The sequence below is a fragment of the Narcine bancroftii genome, chromosome 3 (assembly GCF_036971445.1).
Source record: "Narcine bancroftii isolate sNarBan1 chromosome 3, sNarBan1.hap1, whole genome shotgun sequence".
Classification (NCBI taxonomy): domain Eukaryota; kingdom Metazoa; phylum Chordata; class Chondrichthyes; order Torpediniformes; family Narcinidae; genus Narcine; species Narcine bancroftii.
The window spans coordinates 306599837-306627337 of record NC_091471.1 but is presented as its reverse complement, the minus strand read 5'-3'; the positions used below and the strand labels follow the sequence as shown (position 1 = coordinate 306627337).

Genomic DNA, 27501 nt, shown 5'->3' with positions numbered 1-27501 from the left:
TTGGGCACTTTACCAGGACTTCATTCTAACAGAACAATGAGAGCAAAGGGAGAGAACAGACAGGAAGACAGAGGGAGGTGCGGGAAGCGAGGTCGTAGCAAGGAAAGGCAGTGTGCCAGGGTGAGAGGGAGGGATCCAGGAAGTGAGAGAGGTAAACAGACCTGTTTTTTTTCCATTCAATACAAGCATCAGTTTATTTAGATTTGCTTGGTTTAATCACGGAATTCATTCACTAAGGGATAAAACCATTTATGTAGTTGGTTCACTACGCAGTTTTGCTCAATTCACCTTCAGGAAACATTTGAATACAGAAAATACTTTCATTTCAATTTGAGCCAAAGGGGTAATTTTGTCAAACCCCTAGATCATATGAGACACCTAATGGACTGAAGGCACTGGATCTCATACCCAAACATGAAACTTAAAATGCACAAGATCAGTAAATCTATGTGGCGATTCAGTCACTCCTGTGCATGTGCTCCCAAGTGTTTAAATAAAAGGATCTGCACACGTCATATATTGGAGTGCCCGACAATGGCAGGACCACAGTTAAAGTGAGGGCAAGTTGAGCCAGAGGATTTATAACTGGATGGGAATTAAACTGATCAGAACATTAGGAAACTGAAGGTATGGAAGCTGTAAAACTGTGTGGACAGGATGAAGCGATGGTTCATAATGAGCACACACGCATTCTTTACAGTGATGGGGTGGAGCTAGTACCAAACTGGGGGATACAATTAAAGAGAGAAAATGGGGTACAATGCATGGAGACGTCAGAAGACTTGAGACTGAGCAGTTTCAGTTGTAGACAACAATTAACGTGGGGAAACTTAATCTGGTTCAGTAAACATACAACCAGAGAGATCTTGCGATATAGATGAATAATTGATTAATAACAGCTTTGCAGGTCAACAAAAGCTTTTAAAAATCCCATTAAAAAGCTGGGAAACATTTTTAGGTTTGAGAATTCAACATTACTGAAGTTTTTGAAGTTGTAGTGGATCCTTCACAGGCTCAATACGGCGTTGGACTTCCTTCCATAAAAAGGACATAGAAGCATTGGATAAACATGCAAACCGAACAGAAAATATAACATTAAGGAAAGAATGAACAGGTCAAGGGAACTTTCTTAAAAACAAGACAAGATTTGAAGCCAACCCAATAAAATGAGCTGGATAATGTGACTTGCCCTGAAATTGGATTTCTGCCATATTTTGTTGGCTAAATGGGACACTACACGTAGCTGCAACACCTAATGAAATGTCACCAAAAAAAAAAAAATTATATGATCCTGGATTTAGGAAAAAATTATGATTTACTGCCTTGAAGGAGCCTCAAGATTAACCTATGTGTTTGAGATTCAGGGTAGTGAAGGAGGAAGGGGGTTAGAAATTGCAAAACCACCAAGGGTAACATGACATGAGATCCCCAAGGGAGACCTCCCTACCCCCCACTCCTTCCCGAGTATAGATCAACCAATCACATACCATGGCCTCTGGAGGTCCTGTGGCCCAGCAATCAGTGGCAGTAACTGAATCTTGGAGAGAAGGTTCTCTTAGTTTAGAGAAGCCTTGCTCTGTGCTGAGAGTTGCCAACAACTAATTATGCAACTAAAAAGTATAGGGATGATTTTTAATGCACAGAAATGATATCCTGGGCTGATCCCTTAAATCGTGGAGAGTCCACTCTTGTCAGACTGAATGTTCTTTTCTTGAACTGTGGGTTAATTATGCACGTCACATCCCCAGTTTCCTTTTGCAATGGGCACCACTCAAAGCGTGGAAATGGATAGGCCAGGGATATTCTCACTGGAACGCAGGAGGCCAAGGTGGGACTTCATAAAGGCTAATAAAATGAGGAGGAGCTGAGATAGGATTTCCAAGGATGGGCAAGGTAAAATTAGATGGTGCAAGATGGAGTGGTCTGGTGAACTGAGACAGGGCACATCTTGTCCAGTTTCCCCAATGAGTGTCACTCTGACAAGAAATCGTTGCAACTACTTACAAGCATACTCAGATTTGTATATTAATTAACTGTTTTAAAATGTAAACATACAACATTGTATCAGGCCCTTTCACCCCACTGTGTACTATTTACCCATTTAAAAAATGCCTTTTTTTTGTCTAATGGCTACTGATTTCATGTGACCTTGGAGAACCACTCCATAGCTTTCCAAAGGTGTCAACAAATAGGCTGTGAAGAAGGCATTTGGCATGCTTGAGGTATTGAGAGTAAAATTTGGGATGTTATGTTGCAATTGTAGAAAACATTGGTTTGGCTACACTCAAAGCACTGTGTACACTTCTGGAGGCCACACTACAGGCCGATACAATTTAAAAAACACTGGGACTGGTTCTCCAATCAGGAAGGAGTAGAGGTAACATTAGAAAGAGATTCACTTGTGTGTGGCCTGAGCTTGACTTGTAAAGAGAGAATGGATGGGCCAGGGTTATTCTCACTGGAATGTAAGAGGCCAAGGTGGGACCTCATAAAGCAATGGTTTTCAAACTGTCCCCCTAACTCACATTAAGCAATCTTTATGCCATAAGTGCTCTGTGATTAATAAGGGATTGGTTAAGGTGGTATGTGAGTAGAAAGAAAAAGTTTGAAAACCACTGTTTTAATCGTACCTAATTGACTCATTATGTGCACAGTTTCATAGGAAATGGCCAGTGACAATTATTCTCAAGCAAAATATTTCAGTAACACTTGGCTCTAGAGCAGTGGTTCTCAACCTCCCCTTCCCACTCACATCTCACCTTCAGCAATCCCTTACTAATCACAGAGCACCGATGGCATAAGGATTACTGAAGGTAGAATGTGAGTTTAGGGGGCAGTTTGAAAACCACTGGTCTAAAGGCTAATAAAATTAGGAGGAGTTTAGATCGAGTCTTTTTCCTAGGATGGGCAAGGTTAAAATTAGATGGCATAGGTTAAAGATGAAAAGAGAATTTGCGAAGCAATGAGGCTGAGGATATATGTAGCAAGCTGCCAAAGAAGGTGGTAGAAGCAGGTACAATTATAACACTGAGAAGGCATTTGGATATGAAAACAAAAAGTAGAGGGGTATAGGCCAAATGCAGGTAAAATGGGCTTGGACTCTTATAGGGCAGCACAGTCAGTGAGGACAAATTGAGCCAAAAATCTGTGCTGTACTTTAGCACAATTGTCTAACTCCTCGTCGGAGTATACAAAACCAGGACCCACAAGACTAAGAGATTTTATTATTCAAGGAGGGATTAGGATTGGAATTCAACAACACAACAACCTGTTCAGGCGTGTTTTCAGAAGACAAAAAAAATTGGAAAAATAAGATAAAGGTAGATGGATTAGGAGTATAAACAATTAGTGCATTTTATAAAGAACAGTTAAAAGGCAAACAAGGGTCACATTTCAAGTACCTGCATAAATACTTTATCCATAAAACCCAGTATTTTATATATATATATATATATATATATATATATATATAGGTAAGAATTAGGAACTACTTACACTGTGTGCTAGTGTCCCACCTTCCTCCAAGGTAGCCAACAACCTCACTGGTCGTCAGGTGGCAATGAAAATCCTAAAAGAACCAAAGATCTTTCACAAATAACAGATTTGAGCTTTATTGCCTGCTCAATATAGCTTCATGCAGCAAATTCTCTTACAGCTTGTTTAATTCTGGTTCCATTATTAAGATGAAAACTCCATCACAAAACTCTACTATTCTCTCGTATCGAATGAAGGTTCCTTGTTGATTTCTTACCATCTGGCAGCCACAGGCAGTCACGTACAACACCCTCACTGACAGAGGATCGTGCAGTCATTTACCAAGAGGGAAGCACGGGGGCTGAGCAGAGATGCTACCCAAAACGCCACACCCATAAGACATAATAGCAGAAGTAGGCAATTCGGCCCATCAAGTCCACCCCGTCTTTCAATCATGAGCTGATCCATTCTCTCACCTCGCCACACCCTGGCCTTAGAACCATAGAACATTACAGCACAGAAAATAGGCCCTTTGGCCCTTCTCATTTGTGCCAAACTAATGATTTGCCTGAACTGCACCCAGTCCATAGCCCTCCATTCCCCTCCCATTCATGTACCTGTCCAATTTTTTAATTAAATATTAAAATTGACCCTGCATTCACCATGTCAGCTGGCAGCTCATTCCACACTCCCACTACTCTGTGTATGAAGAAGTTCCCCTTTATGCTCCCCCTAAACTTTTCTCCTTTCACCCTTAACCCATGTTCTCTGGTTTGTATCTCACCTATCCTCAGTGGAAAAAGCACAGTTGCATTTACTGTCTATACCCCTCATAATTTTGTATACTGCTATCAAATCAGCCCTCATTCTTCTATGCAGGGAACAAAGTACTAATCTGTTTAACCTTTCCCTGTAACTCAGGGAACATCCATTACCTTAGGTCCCCTGGTTAATCAAGAACCCATCAATCTCTGCCTTAAATGCACCCAATGACTTGGCCTCCACAAATGCCCGTGACAACAAATTCCAGATTCACTACCTTCTGGCTAAAGAAATTTCTCTACATCTCTATTCTAAGTGGACACCTTTCAATCCTGAAGTTGTGCCCTCTTGTCCAACACTCTCCCACCATGGAAAACAACCTTTCTACGTCTCCTCAATTCAGAGAAAGGACCCAAAGGCTTTAAAGATTCTGAAGGGAATGAGGAAGAGGAAACAAAGTGAACTACTTTAGGTTCAGATGCTGTGGCCAACTGGGAGATCAGACTGACTGCAATGCTGAGAGCAAATGAGCAGGGTAGGCGTTGTCCCATTGAGAAATTTGAAGGGGTGTGCTATTCTAAATGGTCTTTCTAGAATTGTAATCCTAATTGCTTTTAATTATTTGCACACATGAACACAAGAAAACAGAAGTCATCCCTCAAAAGTACCACATCATTCGACTTGTTCATGAACAACCCACCCCAGGCCTCAACTCCTCCTCTGCACTCATTCTCCACCTCAATTTCCCACTCTTAAAAAATATATTTACATCCACTTTAAATACTTTCAGTGATCTCAGGGTATGGTTCGTGTAACAGTTAGCACAACAATGATACAGTATCAGCAACTCAGGTTCGAATCCCAAGCTGTCAGTAAGTAATTTGAACGTTCTCCCCATGTCTGCATGGGTTTCTTCCGGGGGCTCCAGTTTCCTCCTACCATTTAAAACCTACCGGGAGTTGTAGGTCAATTGAGTGTAATTGGGTAGCACTGGTTCGTGGGCCAGAAGGGCCTGTTACTGTGCTGCGTGTCTAAATTAAAATTGATCTCTCTTCCACCAATCTCTAGGATTAAAAATTCTGGAGATTCTGTGAGTACAAATTCAGATGCACCTCAACTTTAATAACTACCCCTAATCTACAAGTCTGAGCCCTCATTTGGGATTCTCCTTAATGGAAATCTCCTAACATCTTCCCAATCATGTCTCCTTAGGACCTAGTGCGCTTCATTTAGCCTTCATTCTTGCACCAGCTCTTCACTTCAGAAAATGTTTGCACTTTCATTCCAAAGAGTTGTGGTTCGGTCAGTGAATTAGCGACTGGAACGCTCTAAGTATGCAGGTAATCTATGGGAAGATGATGGAAAAATTGGGAGAATTTTAAAAAAGGACTAAATATAAATTTAGTGTAAATAGAAACTAGGTTGTCAACTTGGACCCAGTAGGCTAAATGGCCCCTTTTCCTGACCTAGGACACCATTGAGTCTAGCAAGAATTGAACTCTTATTCAAAACATGGAATCAACCCATTGGTGTCAGGCAAGAACCACAGAAACATAAACTGACTCATGCTGCTGCCCTCATTGTAAATGGCACTTGGCAATATTTCTGAGACTGGGGAATTAGACAGTGAATTAGAAATCCATTTCAGGAACACACCTTATCGAGAAAGGACGGTGCTGTTACACCTGTCCATCTTCCAAAACCAACACCGGATACGTACCTATAGCAGACTGCATTGTAGCTCCCTACTACTGTAGGTCTTGCCCAATACTTGGATTCTCAAAGCAAGTCCCTATCGTATCCAATTTGTACACTCGAGGCAACTCAGAAATCAAGGTCAGAACTTTCAATTTTCTGGTTTACTCTAGTTCGTCTCTGAAGCCACCAGCTTCCCCTCAGCTCTGGTTAATTCCGCAGCACACGCGGACCTTTCATAAATCTGCTCATGAATAGACAATTCAAACATTCTATGCAACAATCTTTAAATCGTCAGTAAATTAGCACCGACAATGGATGCTCCAACTTCATTAAATAATCTTTGGTGGAAGCCTTTCAAAGGCCTTCTGAAAATCCAAATACGCCAATGCTCAGCATTTCCATTCTACATCTTAAGAGAAACTTAGAAAAGTCGGTTTTTATGTTTCTTGCTAATCTACTCTTGTCAATTCTTTGGTTTTCCTTTACTGAATTTTGAAATCTTCTCAAGACTCAGCCTTGCAGCCTCTTGTGGCAACATCTTTTTTGTTTCATTTAATGCTAACTTCAATTTCTCCTGACTTCCATGGGTGGACCTCATATCCGGTTAGTTATTTTCTTTATTTAAAAGAGATATAGTTGTGTAATAATTCTTTAAGTTAGCCCTTGCATACTAACTCTCATACCTTTTGATGTAACTTCCCAATGTACAATAGCCAATTCATGTCTCGTGTTCAGGTTCAAGACCCTGATTTCAAATTGAATGCAGAAGATGTTGAGACGGGAATTAAATGAGACTAGGCTTCTCCACCAGGGAATGGTAGGTACTGGAAGGCAAGAAGGGGGCAGAGGGATGAAAATATAATATTTATTCTGCCCATTTATATCCAAATCACTTAAGTACTTACCACCAACAGAAGCACATTGCTTGAAATTGCAACATTAAAGGGCTGGAACTTGTTCATCGATGTGAATGATGCAAGTTCAACGAGTGTGTGAGGGTCCCTGCAATAAGAGGAAGGACATCTGTATGAGGGCTCCCTGGGTTATGGTTGAACTGATTTACCGAAATCTGACTACACCAAACCTCCCATGAATTTTAAAGCACATTTCAAGACAGTAATAATGTATAGCAGCACGCATTAATGATTAGATACAGAATATACCCCACTAATCTAATTACAGCAAGTGTTAGGATGAATACTCAAAGAAGGAATTACAGGCTATTTCCAGGTTACAAACACCTGCCTTATAGACATCCCAACACATAAGCAAAATCTTCACCTAACTCTCTGAAGAAGCTGCATCCCACCTTTGGGCATGTATTCAACTGACTAACCTTTTCCTTTTTTAAAATATTTATATTGATGTATATAAGCATACATAATAAATGACAATTGCATAATGAATCAAGTAAATAATGGGTAAATAAGAAAATATGTATCGCTACATTAATAGTTACTGATAACAAACTCAATCTAGTAAAAAAAATAACCATGTCAGACCCATTTATTAGACAGTTATATTAAAAAAATAGATGAATAAATCTAATCTATCCCCTCCATCGAATCATGGTTACTTTTCTAATGAAGAAAAAAATAAAAATCAACACTAATGTGGAATCTCTGACGACCTCCAGAGAAAAAATTATGGAATGTACAATAATTATTGAACCCCTGACTAACCTACAGCCATGAAGTTTATATCAGAAACCTCCATGCCACTGACTCCATTTTTAGAATCACCTCAAAACTTGCCTTTAGGGCACATTTACCGTTATTACTTCCTCCTCACACGGTTTAACATTTCTTTTTTTTAAAAACTTTGTTTAAGTTCCAGGACTGTTTGCAAATGTACAAGTTGGTGTTGATGATTGTATCTTTCTTTTTACAGCCCTTTTTATCTACTGGGTCCTGGCTTTTATCACAACATTTATTAAACTGGTGAATTACAGTAATCATGGTGTCACCATGTTCCAGCTGCGGTTCTGTATAACACCTATGTCGGTCTTCCTCTACGGATCACTGATGGCAGTCGAAATTAACGTGATCCTTTTCAGGGTATGTGAGCTGAATCTATTTTAAACCACTCCAGAACCACAAAAAGACCTGTCTGCACTATTTCATTCAGTGAAATTTAAGAGGAGGGAGGATCCTTGGCAACTGTTCGGGGCACTGGTGAGGCTGCACCTGGGATATTGTGTGCACTTCTGGTCTCCTAACTTGGGAAAAGATACACTGGCTTTGGAGTCAGTGCAGAGGAAGGTTCACCGTGTAAACTCTGGGCATGAGGAGGTTAACTTATGAGGAGAGAATGAGTAGCTGGGAACTATAATCATAGGAGTAAATCACGAAAATCTGTAGAGACCGTGGTTGAAGTAAAAAACACAAAATGCTGGAGAAGCTCAGCAGGTCGAACAGTCTCCCTTATGCAGCAAAGGGAAAGAACACATAACTGGCATTTCGAGCTTGAGCCCTTCATCGAGGTCCGAATCCTGGGAACTAACAATTTCTGAGAATTAACTTCATTAAGATTTTCCACTTTACAGGAAGAAGTGAATCTGTTGCATTGTTCAGGTGAACCGGCGTGGACTTGAAGGGCCGACATGGCCTGTTTCCACGCTGTAAACAGTTATATGGTTAACCATGAGCAAACACCCAATATATCATTATATTCAAAAGTCCGATGCATGTACAGATGAATATTCCTAAGGGTTACAGAACCAATTTTCTCTCTCTCTCTCTCTCTCTCTCTCTCTCTCTCTCTCTCTCTCTCAAGTATTTTTTTGCCAGTCTGATGAGTTTTGATGCCATTCATTATAACAGTGTGGAGGTGTGCTTACCATAGAGTGATTATTGTGCATTATCCCACATAGACAAAATAGATTTACAGATGTCTGTAAAAACAGACCCTGCTTGTTACCGGGGACCAGACTATGTCGCAAGCAAAACCAGGGCAGGACTTGCATGGTGAATGGTAGGGCCCTCAAGAGTGTTATAGAACAAAAATTTCTAGGTGCACAGGTGCATGGTTTCCTAAAGGTGGTTAGTCTGGTGGATAAAATGGTGAAGAAGGCACTTGGTACATTGTGTGGGGTATTGACTACAAATATTGGGACAGGAGTCAGCAGTACAAGACATTGGGGAGACCACATTGAGAGTACTGTGTGCAGGCCTAGTCCCCTGGCTATTGGAAGGACGTCAATAAATTGGAAGGGGGTACAGGAGATTCACGTTGATGTTGCAGAAATAGAGGGCTTGAGTTATAGGGAGAGGTTGCAGAGGCTGGGACTTCATTCATAACAAGACAAGTATCTAGAGGAGCTTTTGATTTCCCAAGGCATTGAAGTCTGCAGACCAATCACTGGTTAGTGCAGAGGCATAATTAATTTTGTAATAGATATGGTGGGCTTAAGTGCCCATTTTTGTACTGATGACTCCATGTTCTCAAAAGTTAAATTGTCATCTCAATTTCTTGAATGCTTTCAAAATGATGGCAGCCTGATTTCAGGAAGTGTTAATAGGGAACCTCAGTAAATTACAGGCGGTCCCTGGGTTATTCCTAGGTCCATCTTTAAGTTGAATTTGTAAGTAAGTTGGAACTTGCTGCATGTGGCAGCATTTAAATCATTGAAAAAGCTTTGAGCCTTTTTTTGCACTGAAGTGCAGGCTAACAGGCATAATACGCTGATTTTGATTGTCAATAGCAACATTAACAGCAACGTGACCCAACTCAAAATGGCGGGCGGCGTTCTTCCTTGAGCCGATGAACCGCTGAATCCGCACGTAGGTCCGTTCATAAGTATGAGTTGTCCGTAAGTCGGACATTCTTCACCCGGAAACTTACTGTATATGGATTCAATACATGGAAATTCATTGTGCAAATAAGCCTGACTGAGCAAGAATCCTCCCAGACCCCAGGACTAAACAACGTTACTCCAATGAAGTCAAACATGAAAGTCCGTGGACACCATGGTTGAAGTGAGCACACAATGGTGGAGAAACTCAGCAGGTCAAGCGGGTGTCCTTCATATAGCAAAGAAAAAGATGCATAACCAATGTTTCAGGTTTGAGCCCTTCATCAAGGACATCGTCTGACCTGCTGAGTTTCTCCACCATCGTGTGCTCACTTTTTACCAATGATCTACACTGAAAATGCACAAAAGTGCAATTTGAGCACAGGAAGCTGCCACAAGCTGCAATAAAGATCAAGGACCAGGCATTCAGTTTGAAATGTTAGTTGAAGGGTGAACATTGACCAAGTCAGGTGAGAAAACCCCCTGCCATTCTTGGCGCACTGTCATGGATTCCTCCACCAGTATGAGTGAGTGGGACCTCGTCTTAACATCTCCGCTGGATGCCCATCAGCTTTCAGCGGCAAGAACATCATGATAGAACACAACAAAATAAATTCATTTCAGAGTACTCCCAATAGGCCAGACGGAGCCATTTACCCAAACTCTGAATCCCTCGTCAATTGTCCGTTTCTCTCCATGGATCCTGCGAGGCCTGCTGATCCCCTCCATTATTTCTTGTGTTTCTCTAGGTTCTGAGCCAGCACTGCCTTCATTAATCTCAGAGGAAAGGGCTCTACAACACACACACCGCCCCCCCACCACCCCCCCCCCCCACCGCGTTAGGAACAGAAGAATCACCCAGGGTTTCTGCTCATGAATGCTTGCACTAACAGAGATCGAAGAGACTACAGAACCCATTTTTGTACTGATGACTCCATGTTCTCAAAAGTTAAATTGTCATCTCATTTTCCTGAATGCTTTCAAAATGATGGCAGCCTGATTTCAGGAAGTGTTAATAGGGAACTTCAGTAAATTACAGGCAGTCCCTGGGTTACTCCTAGGTCAGTCTTAAGTTGAATTTGTAAGTAAGTTGGAACTTGCTGCATGTGGCAGCATTTAAATCATTGTAAAGGCTTTGAGCCTTTTTTTGAACTAAAGTGCAGGCTAACAGGCATAATACGCTGATTTTGATTGTCAATGGCAAAAAAAAGTCTGCAGATGCTGATTCGTAATATTAAAAGCACCAAGGTACGCCTTGATAGAGGGCTTGATGGAGGGCTTAGGCCTGAAATGTTGGTTATATCCCTTTGCTTCCAAACGCTGCTGTGTGACCTGCTGAGTTTTTCCACAACAGTTGGGTACTGCACCGCCCCGTGTTCCTCAGGGTGGCGCCGCCCCGTGTTCCTCAGGGTGGCGCCGCCCCGTGTTCCTCAGGGTGGCGCCGCCCCGTGTTCCTCAGGGTGGCGCCGCCCCGTGTTCCTCAGGGTGGCGCCGCCCCGTGTTCCTCAGGGTGGCGCCGCCCCGTGTTCCTCAGGGTGGCGCCGCCCCGTGTTCCTCAGGGTGGCGCCGCCCCGTGTTCCTCAGGGTGGCGCCGCCCCGTGTTCCTCAGGGTGGCGCCGCCCCGTGTTCCTCAGGGTGGCGCCGCCCCGTGTTCCTCAGGGTGGCGCCGCCCCGTGTTCCTCAGGGTGGCGCCGCCCCGTGTTCCTCAGGGTGGCGCCGCCCCGTGTTCCTCAGGGTGGCGCCGCCCCGTGTTCCTCAGGGTGGCGCCGCCCCGTGTTCCTCAGGGTGGCGCCGCCCCGTGTTCCTCAGGGTGGCGCCGCCCCGTGTTCCTCAGGGTGGCGCCGCCCCGTGTTCCTCAGGGTGGCGCCGCCCGGTGTTCCTCAGGGTGGCGCCGCCCGGTGTTCCTCAGGGTGGCGCCGCCCGGTGTTCCTCAGGGTGGCGCCGCCCGGTGTTCCTCAGGGTGGCGCCGCCCGGTGTTCCTCAGGGTGGCGCCGCCCGGTGTTCCTCAGGGTGGCGCCGCCCGGTGTTCCTCAGGGTGGCGCCGCCCGGTGTTCCTCAGGGTGGCGCCGCCCGGTGTTCCTCAGGGTGGCGCCGCCCGGTGTTCCTCAACATGGCCACTTGGATCTTCACGCAGGAATAAACCAGAGTTTGAGTGAGGTGACACTGTCAAACTGCAGCTTAGAGACACAAGATTACAGTAGAGATAAAGGGGAAATTTAATTCTACACTGAACAGAATAACAAATTGGCAGTATTCTAACAACACTTCTCTCTGCACTATGGTAACTGATTATTTATTATATTTTGTATTTATTATCTATTTGCAATTTCATTGCAGTTTTTTTTAAAGCAGCTGTATGGCTGCAGCAAGTAATGATGTCAGTGCAAATGTATATTGTATAACATATGTGACAATAAACTCATACCAAGGCCAAAAGATCAAAGTATAGATTAAACAGGGCACCTACCTCCCAGAGTCTCTGCTCCCAATCTCAGAATATCGAACAGGTCCGAGATCTTTGGCAGCTTTCTTTATGCTGTGACCATTATCTTAAGGATGAAAAAAAAATCGACACAGTTAAGCAGCGGATTTTTCCAGTAGCACACCTTTTTTACCATTTCCGGCTCTATCCACAGTGGATTATTTTTCTAGTTTAAACAAGCAAGGTAACAGGCCATTTTGGACCACGAGTCCATGCCACCAAATTTACACCCCATTAACCCACACCACCACCCCCCCCCCGATAAGTTTTTGAATGGTGGAAGGAAACTGGAGCCGCTGGAGAAAACCCAAACAGAGACAGAAAGAACTTAAACTCCTTTACAAACAGCACAGTACACAATCCTTGTTCAGTCCTGATCACAATGCCCTAACCTCAATGTCAACCATGTCGCTTGGGGGGGGGGGGGGGGGTAGTCACGTGATGGAGCCCTCTCCGGAAATTTTTTTTTAAAATACACAAAACACAAAGGTACAAGAATAAAAATTAAAACAAAGTAAAAGTAAAGGTGGGAAGAAAATGGCAGCGAAGAGAGAAAAGTCGAAAGGAACGGGAAGAAGAGAAGAAGAAAGAACGTCGGAAGAAGAAGGTGAAGGCCTTACCTGTCCGAGGAGGCCCGCCGTGGAGAGAGAAACCCATTCCCTAAGGTCAGTGGAAGTCCCGAGCTCAGGACTACAAAAATGGCTCGCGGAGCAAAGTAAAAGTGCGCGATGTGCGTGAAAAAAACCAAACTGATGGGAGGGGGGAACAGCTGAGGAGTCGATCTCCACAGCTGAGGATGACAGCTGCAACACAGCAACAGGAAGAGAACACAGAAAACAATGAGAACAAGAAAGAGAGTAAAAAGCAAACAAGGAAACAACAGATGACCAACCCAGAGGAAGAAGAAGAAGAAGAACGTAGAGAAATGGAAGAAGAAGGGAAAGGCAAGACAATGGATATTTTTTTTTTAAAGAATATATGGAATCAGTAAAAGAATGGCAATTACAAGAATTTAGTGAAATAAAAAGAAGAATTAAAAGTGAAGAAGAAAGAATGAATAGAATAGAGATGGTCATGTCAGATATAAGAAAAAGAGTGGACAATATGGAAGAACGAGAAACAATTGTAGAAATGGAAGTAGAATGGAAGAGAAATTAGAAGAATCTAATAAAAAAGTTAAAGAGACACAACAGCTGTTAGCTCAGAAGATAGATTTAATGGAAAATTATAATAGAAGAAATAATATAAAGATAGTGGGTCTAAAGGAAGATGAAGAAAGCAAGAATATGAGAGAATTTATAAAAGATTGGATCCCCAGGGTCCTAGGAAGACCAGAATTACAGGAAGAAATGGAAATAGAAAGGGCACATAGAACATTAGCCCCGAAACCACAGCCATTTTAGTAAATTTCTTAAGATATACAAGAGAAAATATATTGGAGAAAGCAATGAAGAAAATAAGAGAAGACAAAAAACCACTGGAATACAAAGGTCAAAAAATTTTTTTCTATCCAGACACAAGTTTTGAACTCCTGAAGAAGAGAAAGGAGTTTAATACAGCAAAAATGATCCTATGGAAAAAAGAATATAAATTTATGTTAAAGTACCCAGCGATACTTAAAACAGTTATTCCAGGGCAGCAAAACAGACCATTATCGGATCCGGAGGAAGCACGAAAATTTGCAGAACAACTACAAAACAGGCAGAGAGATGAAGACATGTAACGAGAGTAAAAATGACCACGAACTATATGTATGTGTGTATATATATATATATATATATAGATAGATGTGTATGCATATATGTGTGTACATGAGTGTATCCGTATTTAGAGGAAAATATATAGAGTATAGATAAGAATTAATAAGGGAATGAAAGGGAACAGAGGAAGTAAGGAGGGAATTAAAAGAGTGACCTTTGTTAAATATTAAAATTGAAATCTTTTCTGGGGGGGCTGGGTGGGGAGGAGTGACGGTCACTGCAAAATCAGTTGACGCTTGCGAGTGAATTCGCAAATCCAAATGGAGAGGGGAGATGTGGTTGCCCGACAAGGGATAAAGGGCAACTCAGGAAGGGGAGGGGATAATGGGGTTAAAGAAATTTTAGATAGGAGAATAAGGGAAATGTATGATGTTTTAGGAATGTTGTCTTATAAAGTGTTCAAAACAAGAAAGCAGAAATGGATAAGAAGGAAAGGTGATGATGAGGAAACAGAAAGGGAAGATAAACAAAGTATGAAATGGCTACGTTGAACTATATGACTTTAAATATTAATGGAATACATAACCAAATCAAAAGGAAGAAACTGCTAAATTTACTGAAAAAAGAAAAAATTGATATAGCATTCGTGCAAAAAACACATTTAAGAAATTAAAGAGAGATTGGGTAGGACATGTAACAGCAGCGTCATATAATTCAAAAACTAGAGGAGTAGCTATATTAATCAGTAAAAATGTACCAATTAAAATAGAAGAGGAAATAATAGATCCAGCAGGGAGATATGTAATGATAAAATGTCAGATATATTCAGAGTTTTGGAATTTATTTAATGTATACGAAGAAGATCAAAAATTTATGCAAGATATTTTTTTGAAGACAGCAGACGCGCAAGGGAACATACTAATAGGAGGGGATTTCAACCTTAATTTGGATTCAAACATGGATAAAACTGGGAAAAAAATTAACAGAAAGAACAAAATAACCAAATTTATAATTAAATCGATGCAAGAAATGCAACTTTTGGATATATGGAGGAAACAACACCCAAAGGAAAAGGAATATTCATATTATTCGGGTAGACATAAAACATACTCAAGAATAGACCTATTCCTGTTATCAGCTCGTATGCAAGATAGAGTAAGAAAAACAGAATATAAAGCTAGAATATTATCGGACCATTCACCCTTAATATTGACAATAGAGTTAGAGGACATCCCTCCAAGAATGTAAAGATGGAGATTAAACTCCATGCTACTTAAAAGGCAGGATTTTAGAGAATTCATTGAAAGACAAATTAAAATGTACTTTGAAATAAATACGGAATCAGTGAAAGATAAGTTTATACTATGGGATGCAATGAAAGCGTTCATCAGAGGGCAAATAATAAGTTATGTAACCAAGATGAAGAAGGACTACAATCAGGAAACAGAGCAATTGGAAAGGGAAATAGTAAATATAGAAAAAGAATTAGCAATGAAGGAAGATACAACTAAAAGAAGAGAATTGGCGGATAAAAAAATAAAATATGAAACACTACAAACATATAAGGTGGAGAAGAACATAATGAAGACAAAACAGAAATATTATGAACTAGGAGAAAAAATGCACAAAATTCTAGCATGGCAGCTTAAGACAGAACAAATTAAGAGAATGGTATTGGCATCAAGGAAAGAAGACAAACAAATCACATATAATCCAACGGAGATTAATGAAAACTTCAGAGAATTCTACGAACAATTATACCAAACTGAAAACGAAGGGAAAGAAGACAAAATAGATGAATTTTTAACTAAAACTGAACTACCAAAATTACAAATAGTGCAACAAAATAAATTAACAGAACCATTTGAAATAGTAGAAATACAAGAGATAATAAAAAAATTACCAAATAATAAAACACCAGGAGAGGATGGATTCCCAATAGAATTCTATAAAACATTTAAAGATTTATTAATTCCTCCCCTCCTGGAAGTAATCAACCAGATTGATGAAACACAAAGCTTACCAGATTCATGTAAAACAGCAATAATTACAGTAATACCAAAGACAGGGAAAGATCCACTCGCACCAGCGTCATATAGACCAATATCTTTACTTAACAAAGATTATAAGATAATAGCTAAACTATTAGCAAACAGATTAGCCAACTATGTACCTAAAATAGTAAATCTAGACCAAACTGGATTAATTAAAAAAGACGAACAACAGACAATATTTGTAAATTTATTAACTTAATTCATGCAGTAGAAGGGAATAAAGCTCCAACAGACGCAGAAAAGGCCTTTGACAGAGTAGAATGGAATTATTTATTCAAAGTATTACAAAAATTCAGTTTACCAGAGAAGTATATTAATTGGATTAAAGCATTGTATAAGGGGCCATTGGCGAAAGTGACAGTAAATGGATATATATCAAAGCAATTTAACTTAAGCAGATCAACAAGGCAGGGATGCCCACTATCACCCCTATTGTTCGCGTTAGCTATAGAACCACTAGCAGAATTGATAAGAACAGAAAATAAAATAAAAGGGATAAAAATAAAAGGAATATAAAAATAAAAGGAATATAAAATCAGTTTATTTGCAGATGACGTTATAGTATACTTAACAGAACCAGAATTATCAATAAAAGAATTACATAAGAAATTGAAGGAATATGGAGAAGTGTCGGGTTACAAGATTAACGCAAATAAAATAATAATAATGCGGATTTCTCAAAATTTAAGAAAGAATCACCGTTTAGATGGCAAATGCAAGCAATACGATACCTAGGTATACAAATAAATAAAAACCTCGGCCATCTATATAAACTCAATTATTATGCACTAATGAAAAAATTACAGGACGACTTAGAGCATTGGAAAGACTTACCACTAACACTAATAGGAAGGATAAACTGTATTAAAATGAACATTTTCCCAAGGATACAATACCTATTTCAGGCATTGCCAATACACTTGATGGAGAAATTCTTCAAGGAGTTAAAGAAAATAATAAGGAATTTTTTATGGAAAGGGGGGAAACCAAGGATAGCACTAGATAAATTAACAGAATGGTATAAACAAGGAGGCTTACAACTACCAAACTTTAAAAATTATTATAGAGCCGCACAATTAAGATACCTATCAGATTTTTATCAAACAAGGGAAAAGCCAGATTGGACTAGATTAGAACTAGATAAAATAGGGGAGAAGATACCTGAACAAATATTATATAAATGGGATGAAAAATTGGTACAACGTAGGAATTCTCCAGTATTACATCATCTGCTCAATATTTGGAAGAAGATTCATGTAGAAAGGAATAAAACAAATTACCAATTACCAAAACTATTACTGACGCAAAATCAGTTAATCCCTTTTACAATAGATAACCTTTTCTTTAGAGAATGGGAGAAAAAAGGGATCAAAAGAATAGAAAATTGTTTTTCAGGAAATAAATTACTGTCCTTTCAATAAATGAAGAATAAATATAACTCAAGATACAGTGTTGGCATACTACCAATTGAAATCCTACTTGAAGGACAAATTGGGAAGCAGTCTGAGGTTACCAGAGGGAAGTAATTTTGAATATGTGATTACAGATACAATGATAATCAAAAAATTTATAACAAATATGTATATTAAACTGCAAGAAAAGGAGAATGAGGAAACAAATGGTAAAACTAAACAAAAATGGGAACAAGATTTAAACATAAAGATAAAGAAGGGAGAAGTTATGCTCTGGAACTATGAGAAATACAATAAATACGAGGTTACGTATGATACAATATAAGTGGATACACAGGCTATACATTACACCTCAAAAGTTAAATAAATGGGACCCAACAGTATCTGACAGATGTTTTCGTTGTAAAAAAGAAATGGGAACAACAATTCATGAAATCTGGACGTGTGAGAAAGTGAAAAAATTTTGGGAAGATCTAAACCAGATATTAAATAAAATTACAGAAAGCAATATACCAAAAAACCCAGAGATCTTCCTCCTAAGTAACATAAAAAACAAAGAATTTGGACTTGATTTGGATGGTGCACAAAAAAAGATTTGTTAGGATAGCCCTAGCCGTAGCAAAAAATGTATTATGTCAGCCTGGAAATTAGAAGATAACTTGAGAATACAACAATGGTATATAGAAATGAATAAATGTATTCCATTAGAAAAAATAACATAATTTAAGAAATAACATTACAATATTTGAACAGATATGGGAGCCATACATGAAACACAATAGAGAAAACCTACCGGGGACATCTGCCACCTAAAATGACAGAAGGAGAAGGAAATGAAAAGAATTGACTCAGTGGAATTTCTTGTTTATTTTTATTGAGTGACAACATTGTTTGACTGGTTTAATGTATCTTAGATTCTGAACTTTAAATGAATGGGAGGGGAGGTAGGGAGGGTGGGATGGGAAGAGGGAGGTGGGGGAGAAAATGACACTGTATATATTTGAAAAGGAAAATGTATGTATCTTGATCAATGTGGTTTATGGTGTGAAAAATTAAAAAAATTTTAAAAAACCATGTCGCTTGAATAAGAGCAGTCATTTTAGCTGACCTTGACATTGTAGACCGTTTTTGTTGGTCTTTTGCCAGAAGTCAGTCAAGGGTCAAAATGTTGCAATGTCAGAACTATTACTAGTGTGAACCTGCAGAGAGCAGGAAGTGGAGACACCACTCTACCCGCCACCCCCCCCCCACCCCCTTTAAACAGCCCGATAAAGAAGCTGAAGATGGTTTATTTTAAAATCCTGCAGGGTCGATGCCCATATATGATGATGCTACCTATTATCCACATTGGCCATTAGGGGTTGCAGACTCTAGGGAAGCAGAGGTCTGGTACAGGGTACCAGATAATGTGGGGACCACCCCCCCCCCACCCTATTTGAGGAGAAGCAAGGGAGACAGCTCACAGGACCACAATGGCAGACCACTGAGGGGTTCTATGGATGAAGAACACACAGGCAATGGGGTGTCGACGACTCACGGTGAGGAACCCACACAGGCTGCTGGCTGCAGGAAACCGTGGTCAAGGGACTCGCAACAGGCTGCGGACTGCTAGAGACTGATTGGAGGGGTACCAAGGTATCAGAACCGGGATGCGAGAGGCTACAGAGAGTGATAGAGGTTTCCTGATCGTGTCAGAGGTTTGCATCTGGAGTTTGGGTCGCTGATGGTTTGGACTGAAGGCTGTGGAGGATGCAGGAATGCAGGAGAAGAATCCATTATAACTCAGTGACTCTTGGGGGGTGTGGGGAGGAGGAAGACGACTCTGCTTCTCTTTCTCTGACTGCAAGGGGTTCGGGACAGTTTCTGCTGATGGTGAATCTTTGTCTGCCTTACAGTAGACCAAAGGAAATTTCATGTAATATCACATTATCTGTTTTATTACAGGACAATAAAATAATCTTGAACTGTTGTGAAAGTTTCAGTCTGTGAAGTACAGCTAATGCTAACAGTTCAAAGTTTAACCTGATCAATCTGCCAGGCAACCCCCATACACTACAGCAGAATTCATCGGAAAGGATGCAAATTCTTAAACCGAGACAGAAAATGCACTGCAGCACTGATGGCACACAGTTGGTTGGGGTATTTTTCAGATATTTATCTCAAGAACCAAGCTTACAACGGACTCTTGACCAAGTCCAGTGCACTGTTCGACCTGCTGAGTTTATCCAGCATTCTGAGTTTACTTCAATCCCGGTATTTGTTTTGTTATGATAGCTCTAGCCGTAGCAAAAAAATGTATTATGTCAGCCTGGAAATTAGAAGATAACTTAAGAATTCAACAATGGTATATAGAAATGAATAAATGTATTCCATTAGAAAAAATAACATATAATTTAAGAAATAATATTGAAATATTTGACCAAATATGGGAGCCATACATGAAGCAATAGAGAAAACCTACCGGGGACATCTACCACCTAAAATAACGGAAGGAGAAGGAAATGAAAAGAATTGACTCAGTGGAATTTCTTGTTTATTTTTACTGAGTGACAACATTGTTTGACTCGTTTAATGTATCTTAGATTCTGTACTTTAAATGAATGGGAGGGGAGGTAAGGAGGGTGGGATGGGAAGAGGGAGGGGGGAGAAAATGACACTGTACATATTTGAAAAGGAAAATGTATGTATCTTGGTCAATGTGGTTTATGGTGTGAAAAATAAAAAATAAAAATTTTAAAAATCCCAGTATCTGTAGACTTTTATGTTTTACACCGGTATTTTCTTCCTAATTTCCGTTATATTTTGAGCGCTGGACATGGCATCAATCATTTTCACAACATTTGCCTCAAATTCAACCAACCAGGTTAATGATCCTGTTGTGTCCCCTGGTGCTCTTACTCCCAGGGCATCTTACGGCCTGGGCCATAGAGATCAATGCGGCTTTGGTCACTGTGACAGAGGGAGCAAGGGCTCAACCTCATCTCTCCCACTATTCAGCAACTATGGGGTCAGCAGTTAATGACAGTGGCTAAATTGAAAAGCTGCCCAACTTTACAAATAAAGATTCAGGTGTTATACATGTGCGGGAAGGTGGGGGAGGGGGGGTGGGGTTATTGCCTGGAAAATGGGAATAAAGTGGATTAGAAAATGAGGAGAAAGGAAGGTACATGGGATCATCAAATGAGTGCTTCAAGGCCATAGGACACAAGATGAACCCCAAAAGTAACAAACAAATGGAACCTGGGGAGTGTGCCAAAATCAGTAATGTAATGAAAGCTGTACTGGTACAGGGTTACAGAACAAGTCACTGGAGGCAATGATGCATCTGATACAAACAAAATAACTATACTAAACAGCTCCAACACTACACTCAATGAAGCAGTAAAAAACACACTGAACTGCTGGAAGAACTCAGCTGGATTCGCAGCGTCCTTAGCAGGTAAAGACATACTACTGATGTTTCGGGCCCGAGCCCTTCAAGGCAAACCTTCTTCCTCACCGCACTGACTTCTGCGCCCGCCATGATTCCGTCGGCTCTACGTCCCCTACCACAACCAGGATTCGCCAACCCGACAATAGACCTCTTCTCCCGCTTTAAACCTTCTTCCTCCCCTGCTCACGCAATGGAGCAGGCAGAATCAAGTGGTTTCCTGCTTCCTTCCCAACGGCACAGGACAAAGGGGGAGGAAATGGAAATGCATCCCTTTTTTTTTAAGGATAATGAAGACACATCAGGCAGTGGTAAGATTAGACTGTCATCCCCTGCCAAACAGCCAGATGCAGATTTAATTTATATTGCTGGCATGGTTGGTGTTACAGTTAGCTCAACGCTGTTACAGCGCCAGCAATCGGGACTGAGGTTTGAATCCCACGCTGTCTGTAATGAGTTTATACATTCTCCCTTTCTCTGCGTGTTTTCCACCCTTCAAAATGTACCAGGGGTTGAAGGTCAATTGGGTGGCATGGGCTAGTGGGCCAGAATGGCCTTTTACCATGCTGTGGGTCAAAATAAAAATAGGTATAAGCATTTGACATGGCTGGAGTCAGTTTGTGCCCCTGTAAAGTCTGCTTCAGGAAAGCATGGTCATTGCAGGAACAACGGGAGGTACCTGTGAGATTGGCGTCTTGAGCGCTTTTAACTTGCAGTTTCTTGTTCTGTTCTTCCACTTTCTTAACTTGATTATTCAGCTTTGAGTTCTTCCTGCCTCGGCTCTCAAAGTCTTCCTCTTCAGGAACTTCCTCATCTTCTTCACTGGCCAAATTCTTAGGTTAGAGAGGACATCAACAATGTTAGTGACAAGTACAGATTTGAGGACATTCAAAAAATCTTCTCCACTCCACTCCCCACCCGGGAGGTGCATTTCCACTCCACAAAAACTCTTGGACACTCACAACGTCCCTTCTGGGATCTTGAGCCATTCACTCTGTGCAAGCCAAGTGACACAAGTATCTGCAGGTCAGCAAGGGAAGCACAGAATAGCAACCAGCAGAAGGTACCCAAAAGAATTTTACCTATTGTCCACCCAGGCACCCCAAAGGCAGTTCTCTCTCATCCTGAACCTGGAACCTGCTCGCCTTCCTTGATGCATGGATTGTGCAAAAGCAAATGAGATGAAGAACACCACGCTCCTCGAGGGGGTTGCAGACTCCAGTGGAGCAGCCAACTGGCTCAGGCCACCAGAAACGGGGAGAACACCCCTTCCACAGAGGAGAAGCCTGGATGATGACCCTACTGGGAAGGTGAGCGTTGTGGTGGACCAGCAAGGGGTTCAGTTGATGAAGGATCCACACAGGCTGCTGGAAACTGACTCAAGGGAACCAGATATCAGGACTGGGATTCAAGAAGGTGCTGAGGGCATGATGGGCCCCCAAAGGGCCTCAGGGTGCCAAAGGCTTGCTGACTGTATCAGAAGTCTAGACCTGGAGCTTGGGCAGCCAATGGTTAGGGGTCCTTGGCAATGCTCATGCCAACTCTTTGTTCACCATGCAACAGACAAAAGTTATTAGGTATTCTTACATGACAATGATAGGAACCTTGAACACCAAAAATATTCATCGGAAATATAAAGTAAGTAAGCGTGTCAAGGTGGGAGAGCACAAGCTAATCACTATACACCAAAACCTCACCATCCAAGAGTACAAACGTGGTAATCCAGTTTCTATGCAAACATCAACATTTCTTCTTCATTGTGAATTTGGTGGCACACTTAGAGTAGTGGTTAGCACGATTATAGCGCCAGTGATCAGGACCTGGATCTGAATCCCGCACTGTCTGTAAAGAGTTGTATGTTCTCGCCGTGTCTGCGTGGGTTTCCTCCGGGTGCTCTGGTTTCCTCCCACCCTTCAAAACGTACCAGGGTTGTAGGTCAATTGGGTGTAATTGGGTTCATGGCTGAAATGGCCCGCTACCTTGCTTTATGTCTAAATTTAACATTTAAATTTAAAAAAAGGTTGTAAACAACAATTTGAAAGGCTTTATAAATGCAATTTAAAAACTTGTTGTCAGTGTTTAGCAAATATCAGAACATTTTTGACTAATTCTGGAAATTCCAATTCAAGGAAATCCTGGAAAATCTAAACCGACATCTGCTACAAATAAACAAAGTGAGGTCACGGTCTTCTGGCCTTGAGTTTTTGGCAACTGCATACAAAATCTTTTTGTTGATAAGGCGATAGATGTCTTTCCGTTGGTTCCTATTTATTGATAGTCACATACATGACACTATAGTCTAGTCATTCTCAATGGGGACACTATTGCCCCTCTGGGGCCCACAGCTCAATTCAAGTTTACTGTCATCTGATTGTACAGGTACAACCCGATGAAACAGCGTTCTCTGGTCCTTGGTGCAAAACATGCACAACAAGAAATAATACACATACAGACAAATAATACATATGCAGGACAAGTATTTTTTTCTCTAAATATAAATAAAGAAAAAGTTGTTGTTTGTATAAATGAGAGACTCGGATGGTGAGTGTGATCAGTTCCTTCAGTCATTCAGCATTCTCACTGCCCGTGGGAAGAAGCTGTTCCTCGGCCTGGTGGGAAGGCTCTGATCCTCCTGTATCTCTTCCCTGGCTGTGTGCAGGGTGGAAGTGGTCCTCAATGATTTTGCACACCCTCTTCAGACAACGATCCTGGATGATCACATCAATGGTGGGGGGGGGGGGGGGGAGGTGAGCCTTGATTTCTTTTGATCTAACAATTTTTTTTAAATCAAAAGAGAGAAGAACAGAAGAGACCAAAATTTAACTGCTTCATGGGGAAGGAGGACCTAAACTTTGAGCAAAGAGCTGGGAAATGGTTGAGAGTGGCTATCTATGAACCCAATGTTCCTACTTCCAGTGTTCCCATTCCAATCCGTCATTTCCTTCAAATAGAATTCCAGATCTAACAAGAACGATTTAATCCATTTATCAACTGATATTCTACTTTTCCTGCATCACAGTAGTTTTTGTACAATCTTCATATGATTGCACAAAACTCCTCTCTGCTATTTCAACAGGAGGCATTAAAAGTATTTCAGGAAGCAAATACATTGACACTTGTTTTTACTTTACCAATAAAAATCCAATGAGTGTGCATTTTTTTTTTAATTAAAAAAAAAAAGGCACTGCCTTGTGACAGAGTTGAAATCCAGAACAGGAAGTCCTGTCCATGTACACTGCACAGAACAACTGCCTCCATAACCTATTGTGAGGGCTCCCTAGGTAAGGGCACTTACAGGACTTTTGTTTTTATTTTAATTTTATAGCATTTGAATTTTCATGCTTTGATGTATTCATTCAAGTGAACAGTCTTCACAAACAAGAATGTAGTAAAATTAGCAAAAAATGCTGCAGCGTTGGAAATCTGGAAGAAGAGTAAATAATGGAAATATTTAGCAAGTCAGTCAGCTTCTGTAGAAAGAGTAGAGTCAATATTTCAGATTGAAGACATGTCTGACCTAAAATAATAATTTTTTTTTTTAAAGTTACCGTTTCTCTTTGTGTGAATGCTGCCCTGACCTGCTGAGAGTTTCCAGCATTTTCTTATTTAGTTTAGTCCTTGGCCAGGAGTGAATGAAGGTAGGCACATTCATCACTGCACCAAATGGTTCCAATGTCTCTGCAGAGCAGAGGAGGGTGTTACTAAAGCACTAGCAGCTAAAGGTGTATTTCTCACTCCTCTAAAACTCTGTCCAAACTCCAGACTCTCTGCATCAGAAGATCGTGTTTGAACAACCACCCCCGGACATGACACCCTCCCTCCCGTGTCCATGACCTCTCTGATGACCTGAGACACGTTGATAAACCGTACCGTTTCCACAGCCTGCAGCGGAGACTGCTGCTCCCTCAGCCACATGGTCTTGTACTGATCCAGCTTCTGCCCCTTGTACTTCACAGAGGCCCACCCACAGCCTGATTTCTTGGCAGGGTTCACCAATTTCTTGCAGTGTGTAGCCCAGGCACTGGGGGAGTTGAACACCTGGTTGGTTTCTTGCCACCTGATCTTCCCGTCAGGTAACAGGTCCCCCACAAACATCTTCCCCTGTGAAAAAACAGAAATGGTGACAGGAGAGACACGCAATCCAACCATCCCTTTATGGGACTCGCACCCCTTATTATACTAGTTAAAAGGAAATAATGCTTCAAAAACCAATTGGGCTTGTGATAATCAGCGCCAGGTTCCAACAATTGGAAAGTGATGCCTGGATGAGATTCTAGAGATCTCACAACATTTGCAGAACTGCTCCCCAAGATTGTCATGAGTGGAGATGAGAGGAATGGGGTAAAGGGAGTGGTGAGCGGAGGAGGACTGGGAACGTATCTTTCGGCAAGTTTGGCCCCTTACTAGATAGTGAATAGACAGCAAGCCTTTTCCAGGCTGGATAACTTTGTCTTTGAGAAGCACACGGAGTGTGATCCCACGGCGAGTGAGCAAGGTCCCCCGGGGAGTGTGGAGTTTTCCAGTGGTCCCATTCTCAGCCTCTTCCAGGTTCACGTCCACTTCATCCTCCTCGTCTTCAACTGCAGGTGATGACGGGTCTGAGGCTGAGGCCAAACAATACACAAACGTTATAAACTGTTCAAGTCTTCATAGGCCAGAAGTTCACTCAATGAATAAACTGCAGGCTGCATTAGGGAGCTGGTGGGTTTACTTTGGACACCAAGGTCACAGGCATAAAAGTTAAACTCCCACTTCAATACAGGACCGTGGGTGAGCTCCCCTATGACATGTATAATCATTTTAAAAGCAGAGATCTGGCTAAAATTTCTCTTTAAAGCAACTATAATGTTGCTGTCAAGGTTCCTACAACTCAATAGTCATCACGTTTCAGAATACGTGTTGGTGGTAGAAAGCTTGCTGATATCCTAAATCTAAAAAGGCACTGTATAAACGCCGCTTCTTTGCCATTGAAAAGTATATATTAGCGTTTTTCAATTCACAGTTCTGAATGTTGTTCTTTTCTCCAAACTCTCAGTCTAAGATCATCTGCATGTTTCATGGCAAATAATCCTATGCCAACATTGCATTCCACCCATATCTAAAGCCCCATGAAACTGGTCAGGAAAAATGGTCGGTTGTTGGCAAGCCAGCACAAGAAAATGCTGGGAGTATTAGCCACCAATTAGAATAGTGATTCCCAAAGTGGGTGCTGCCGCTGCCTCTCCTCCCCCACTGTGGGCGGTGGACAGATCCATGCGGGCGGTGAGGGAAAAGGGGGTGTTCCGAATCTTCAGTCTTGTTATTATTTCGTCTGCTGCAAAGTTTAATGAAGAAGCCAGTGGGGTGACAGTATGGAGCTCGGCCATGTGGCTGCCATCACCACCCACCCCCCCAACTCAGCACTGCCACCACTACGCACCCCCCAACCCCGCTCAGCACTGCCACCCACCCCCTCCCCCAGTGCTGTTATATGGACTCAGGATGTGGCCCGAAGGCTAAGGGGGCGACAGCCTGAAAATGTTTGGGAACTCTGAATTAGGAGAACAGCCTGTAATAGTCCTCATGCCTCTTTTTTTTAAATTTCCTCACCGTGTGTGAAATTTCACATGGATAACCCCATGAGGTAACGGTTGGAGGGATCAGGTGCTCGTTTCAAAGGGTAATATCTGCTGTCATTAACTCTAAGGGTCCTTCAAATGGGCTTCCTGATGAGCACAAGTCCATATAAACAAAATCACTCAGGAGCTGCAGAAGAATTGGTACACTAAGAAAATACATTTGAAAAAAATAAATGTAAATTGAAAATTTAAAAACCATTGAAGTGTTCTTCAGAGGTTGTAGCTGAGTATAGAAGGTTCAGACTGAGTTAGAGCGCATCTACTTCCAACTAACGAATTAGTGGAATTCTCTGCCCAAGGAAGCAGCCAAAGCCACCTCATTTACAAACATTTAAATAGATTTTTGCATAGTAGGGGAATTAAGTATGATGAGGTAGGTGTAGCCGAGTCCACAACCAGATCCACCACTGAATGACAGAGGAGGCTCGACGGGTCGGATGGCCAACTCCTGCACCTACTCGACGGGCCGGATGGCCAACTCCTGCACCTACTCGACAGGCCGGATGGCCAACTCCTGCACCTACTCGACGGGCCGGATGGCCAACTTCTGCACCTACTCGACGGGCCGGATGGCCAACTCCTGCACCTACTCGACAGGCCGGATGGCCAACTTCTGCACTTGTGCACAATAAGCTTCATCACCAAAACACATTCACTTCTCACTTTCTCACTATTGGCTTCCCCCCCCCCCCCCCAGACAGTCGCTAGTGCACAAATTGGCTAAATCATTTCCCACATTACAAAAGTGACTGTGTGTCAACACTTCACTCACTGTGAAGCCCATTGAAGGTGGGGTGGGGGTCAGAGTCAAGTGGAAGTATCGCTGAGGATAACAAATTGATTCTGTGGGGTTGAGTAATGTGTTGAGCAAGTTAGTGGGCTTGGCACAGCCAGGAACAACCTCAAACAATAGCTGACTAACCATGAAGATTTGAAGTGAAAAAGAAATTGGTCTTTTATTCCAATTATGATGGGTTTATCACCCAGACTCAACAGCACTAAACCTGATGTAAAATGCTCCAATACAAAAAATTATTTTCACCTTCATTATTATTTTGGTTATGATTCGTGTTAAAAC

The 27501-nt window shown here is 41.6% G+C and overlaps 1 protein-coding gene and 1 long non-coding RNA gene across 3 annotated transcripts in view; one reads left to right on the top strand and one right to left on the bottom strand.

The window, feature by feature from the left end:
* Positions 1 to 27501, bottom strand: part of mpnd (MPN domain containing) — a 56198-nt gene that overhangs the window by 24009 nt on the left and 4688 nt on the right. Inside the window, exons 2-7 of one of the 2 annotated variants that reach the window (XM_069928824.1) lie at positions 25210 to 25409; positions 24676 to 24906; positions 21485 to 21638; positions 12195 to 12276; positions 6840 to 6936; positions 3496 to 3568 (exon numbers count right to left, since the gene is read on the bottom strand). In XM_069928824.1, coding sequence (XP_069784925.1) covers positions 3496 to 3568; positions 6840 to 6936; positions 12195 to 12276; positions 21485 to 21638; positions 24676 to 24906; positions 25210 to 25409 — 837 coding nt within the window. The remainder of the gene's footprint in view (positions 1 to 3495; positions 3569 to 6839; positions 6937 to 12194; positions 12277 to 21484; positions 21639 to 24675; positions 24907 to 25209; positions 25410 to 27501) is intronic. The other variant, XM_069928825.1, reaches the window with a different exon arrangement.
* On the top strand, positions 20776 to 23819 carry LOC138759035 (uncharacterized). Its single transcript, XR_011354600.1, has 3 exons — positions 20776 to 20814; positions 21903 to 22115; positions 23600 to 23819. It is a non-coding gene; the product is annotated as an uncharacterized lncRNA (long non-coding RNA).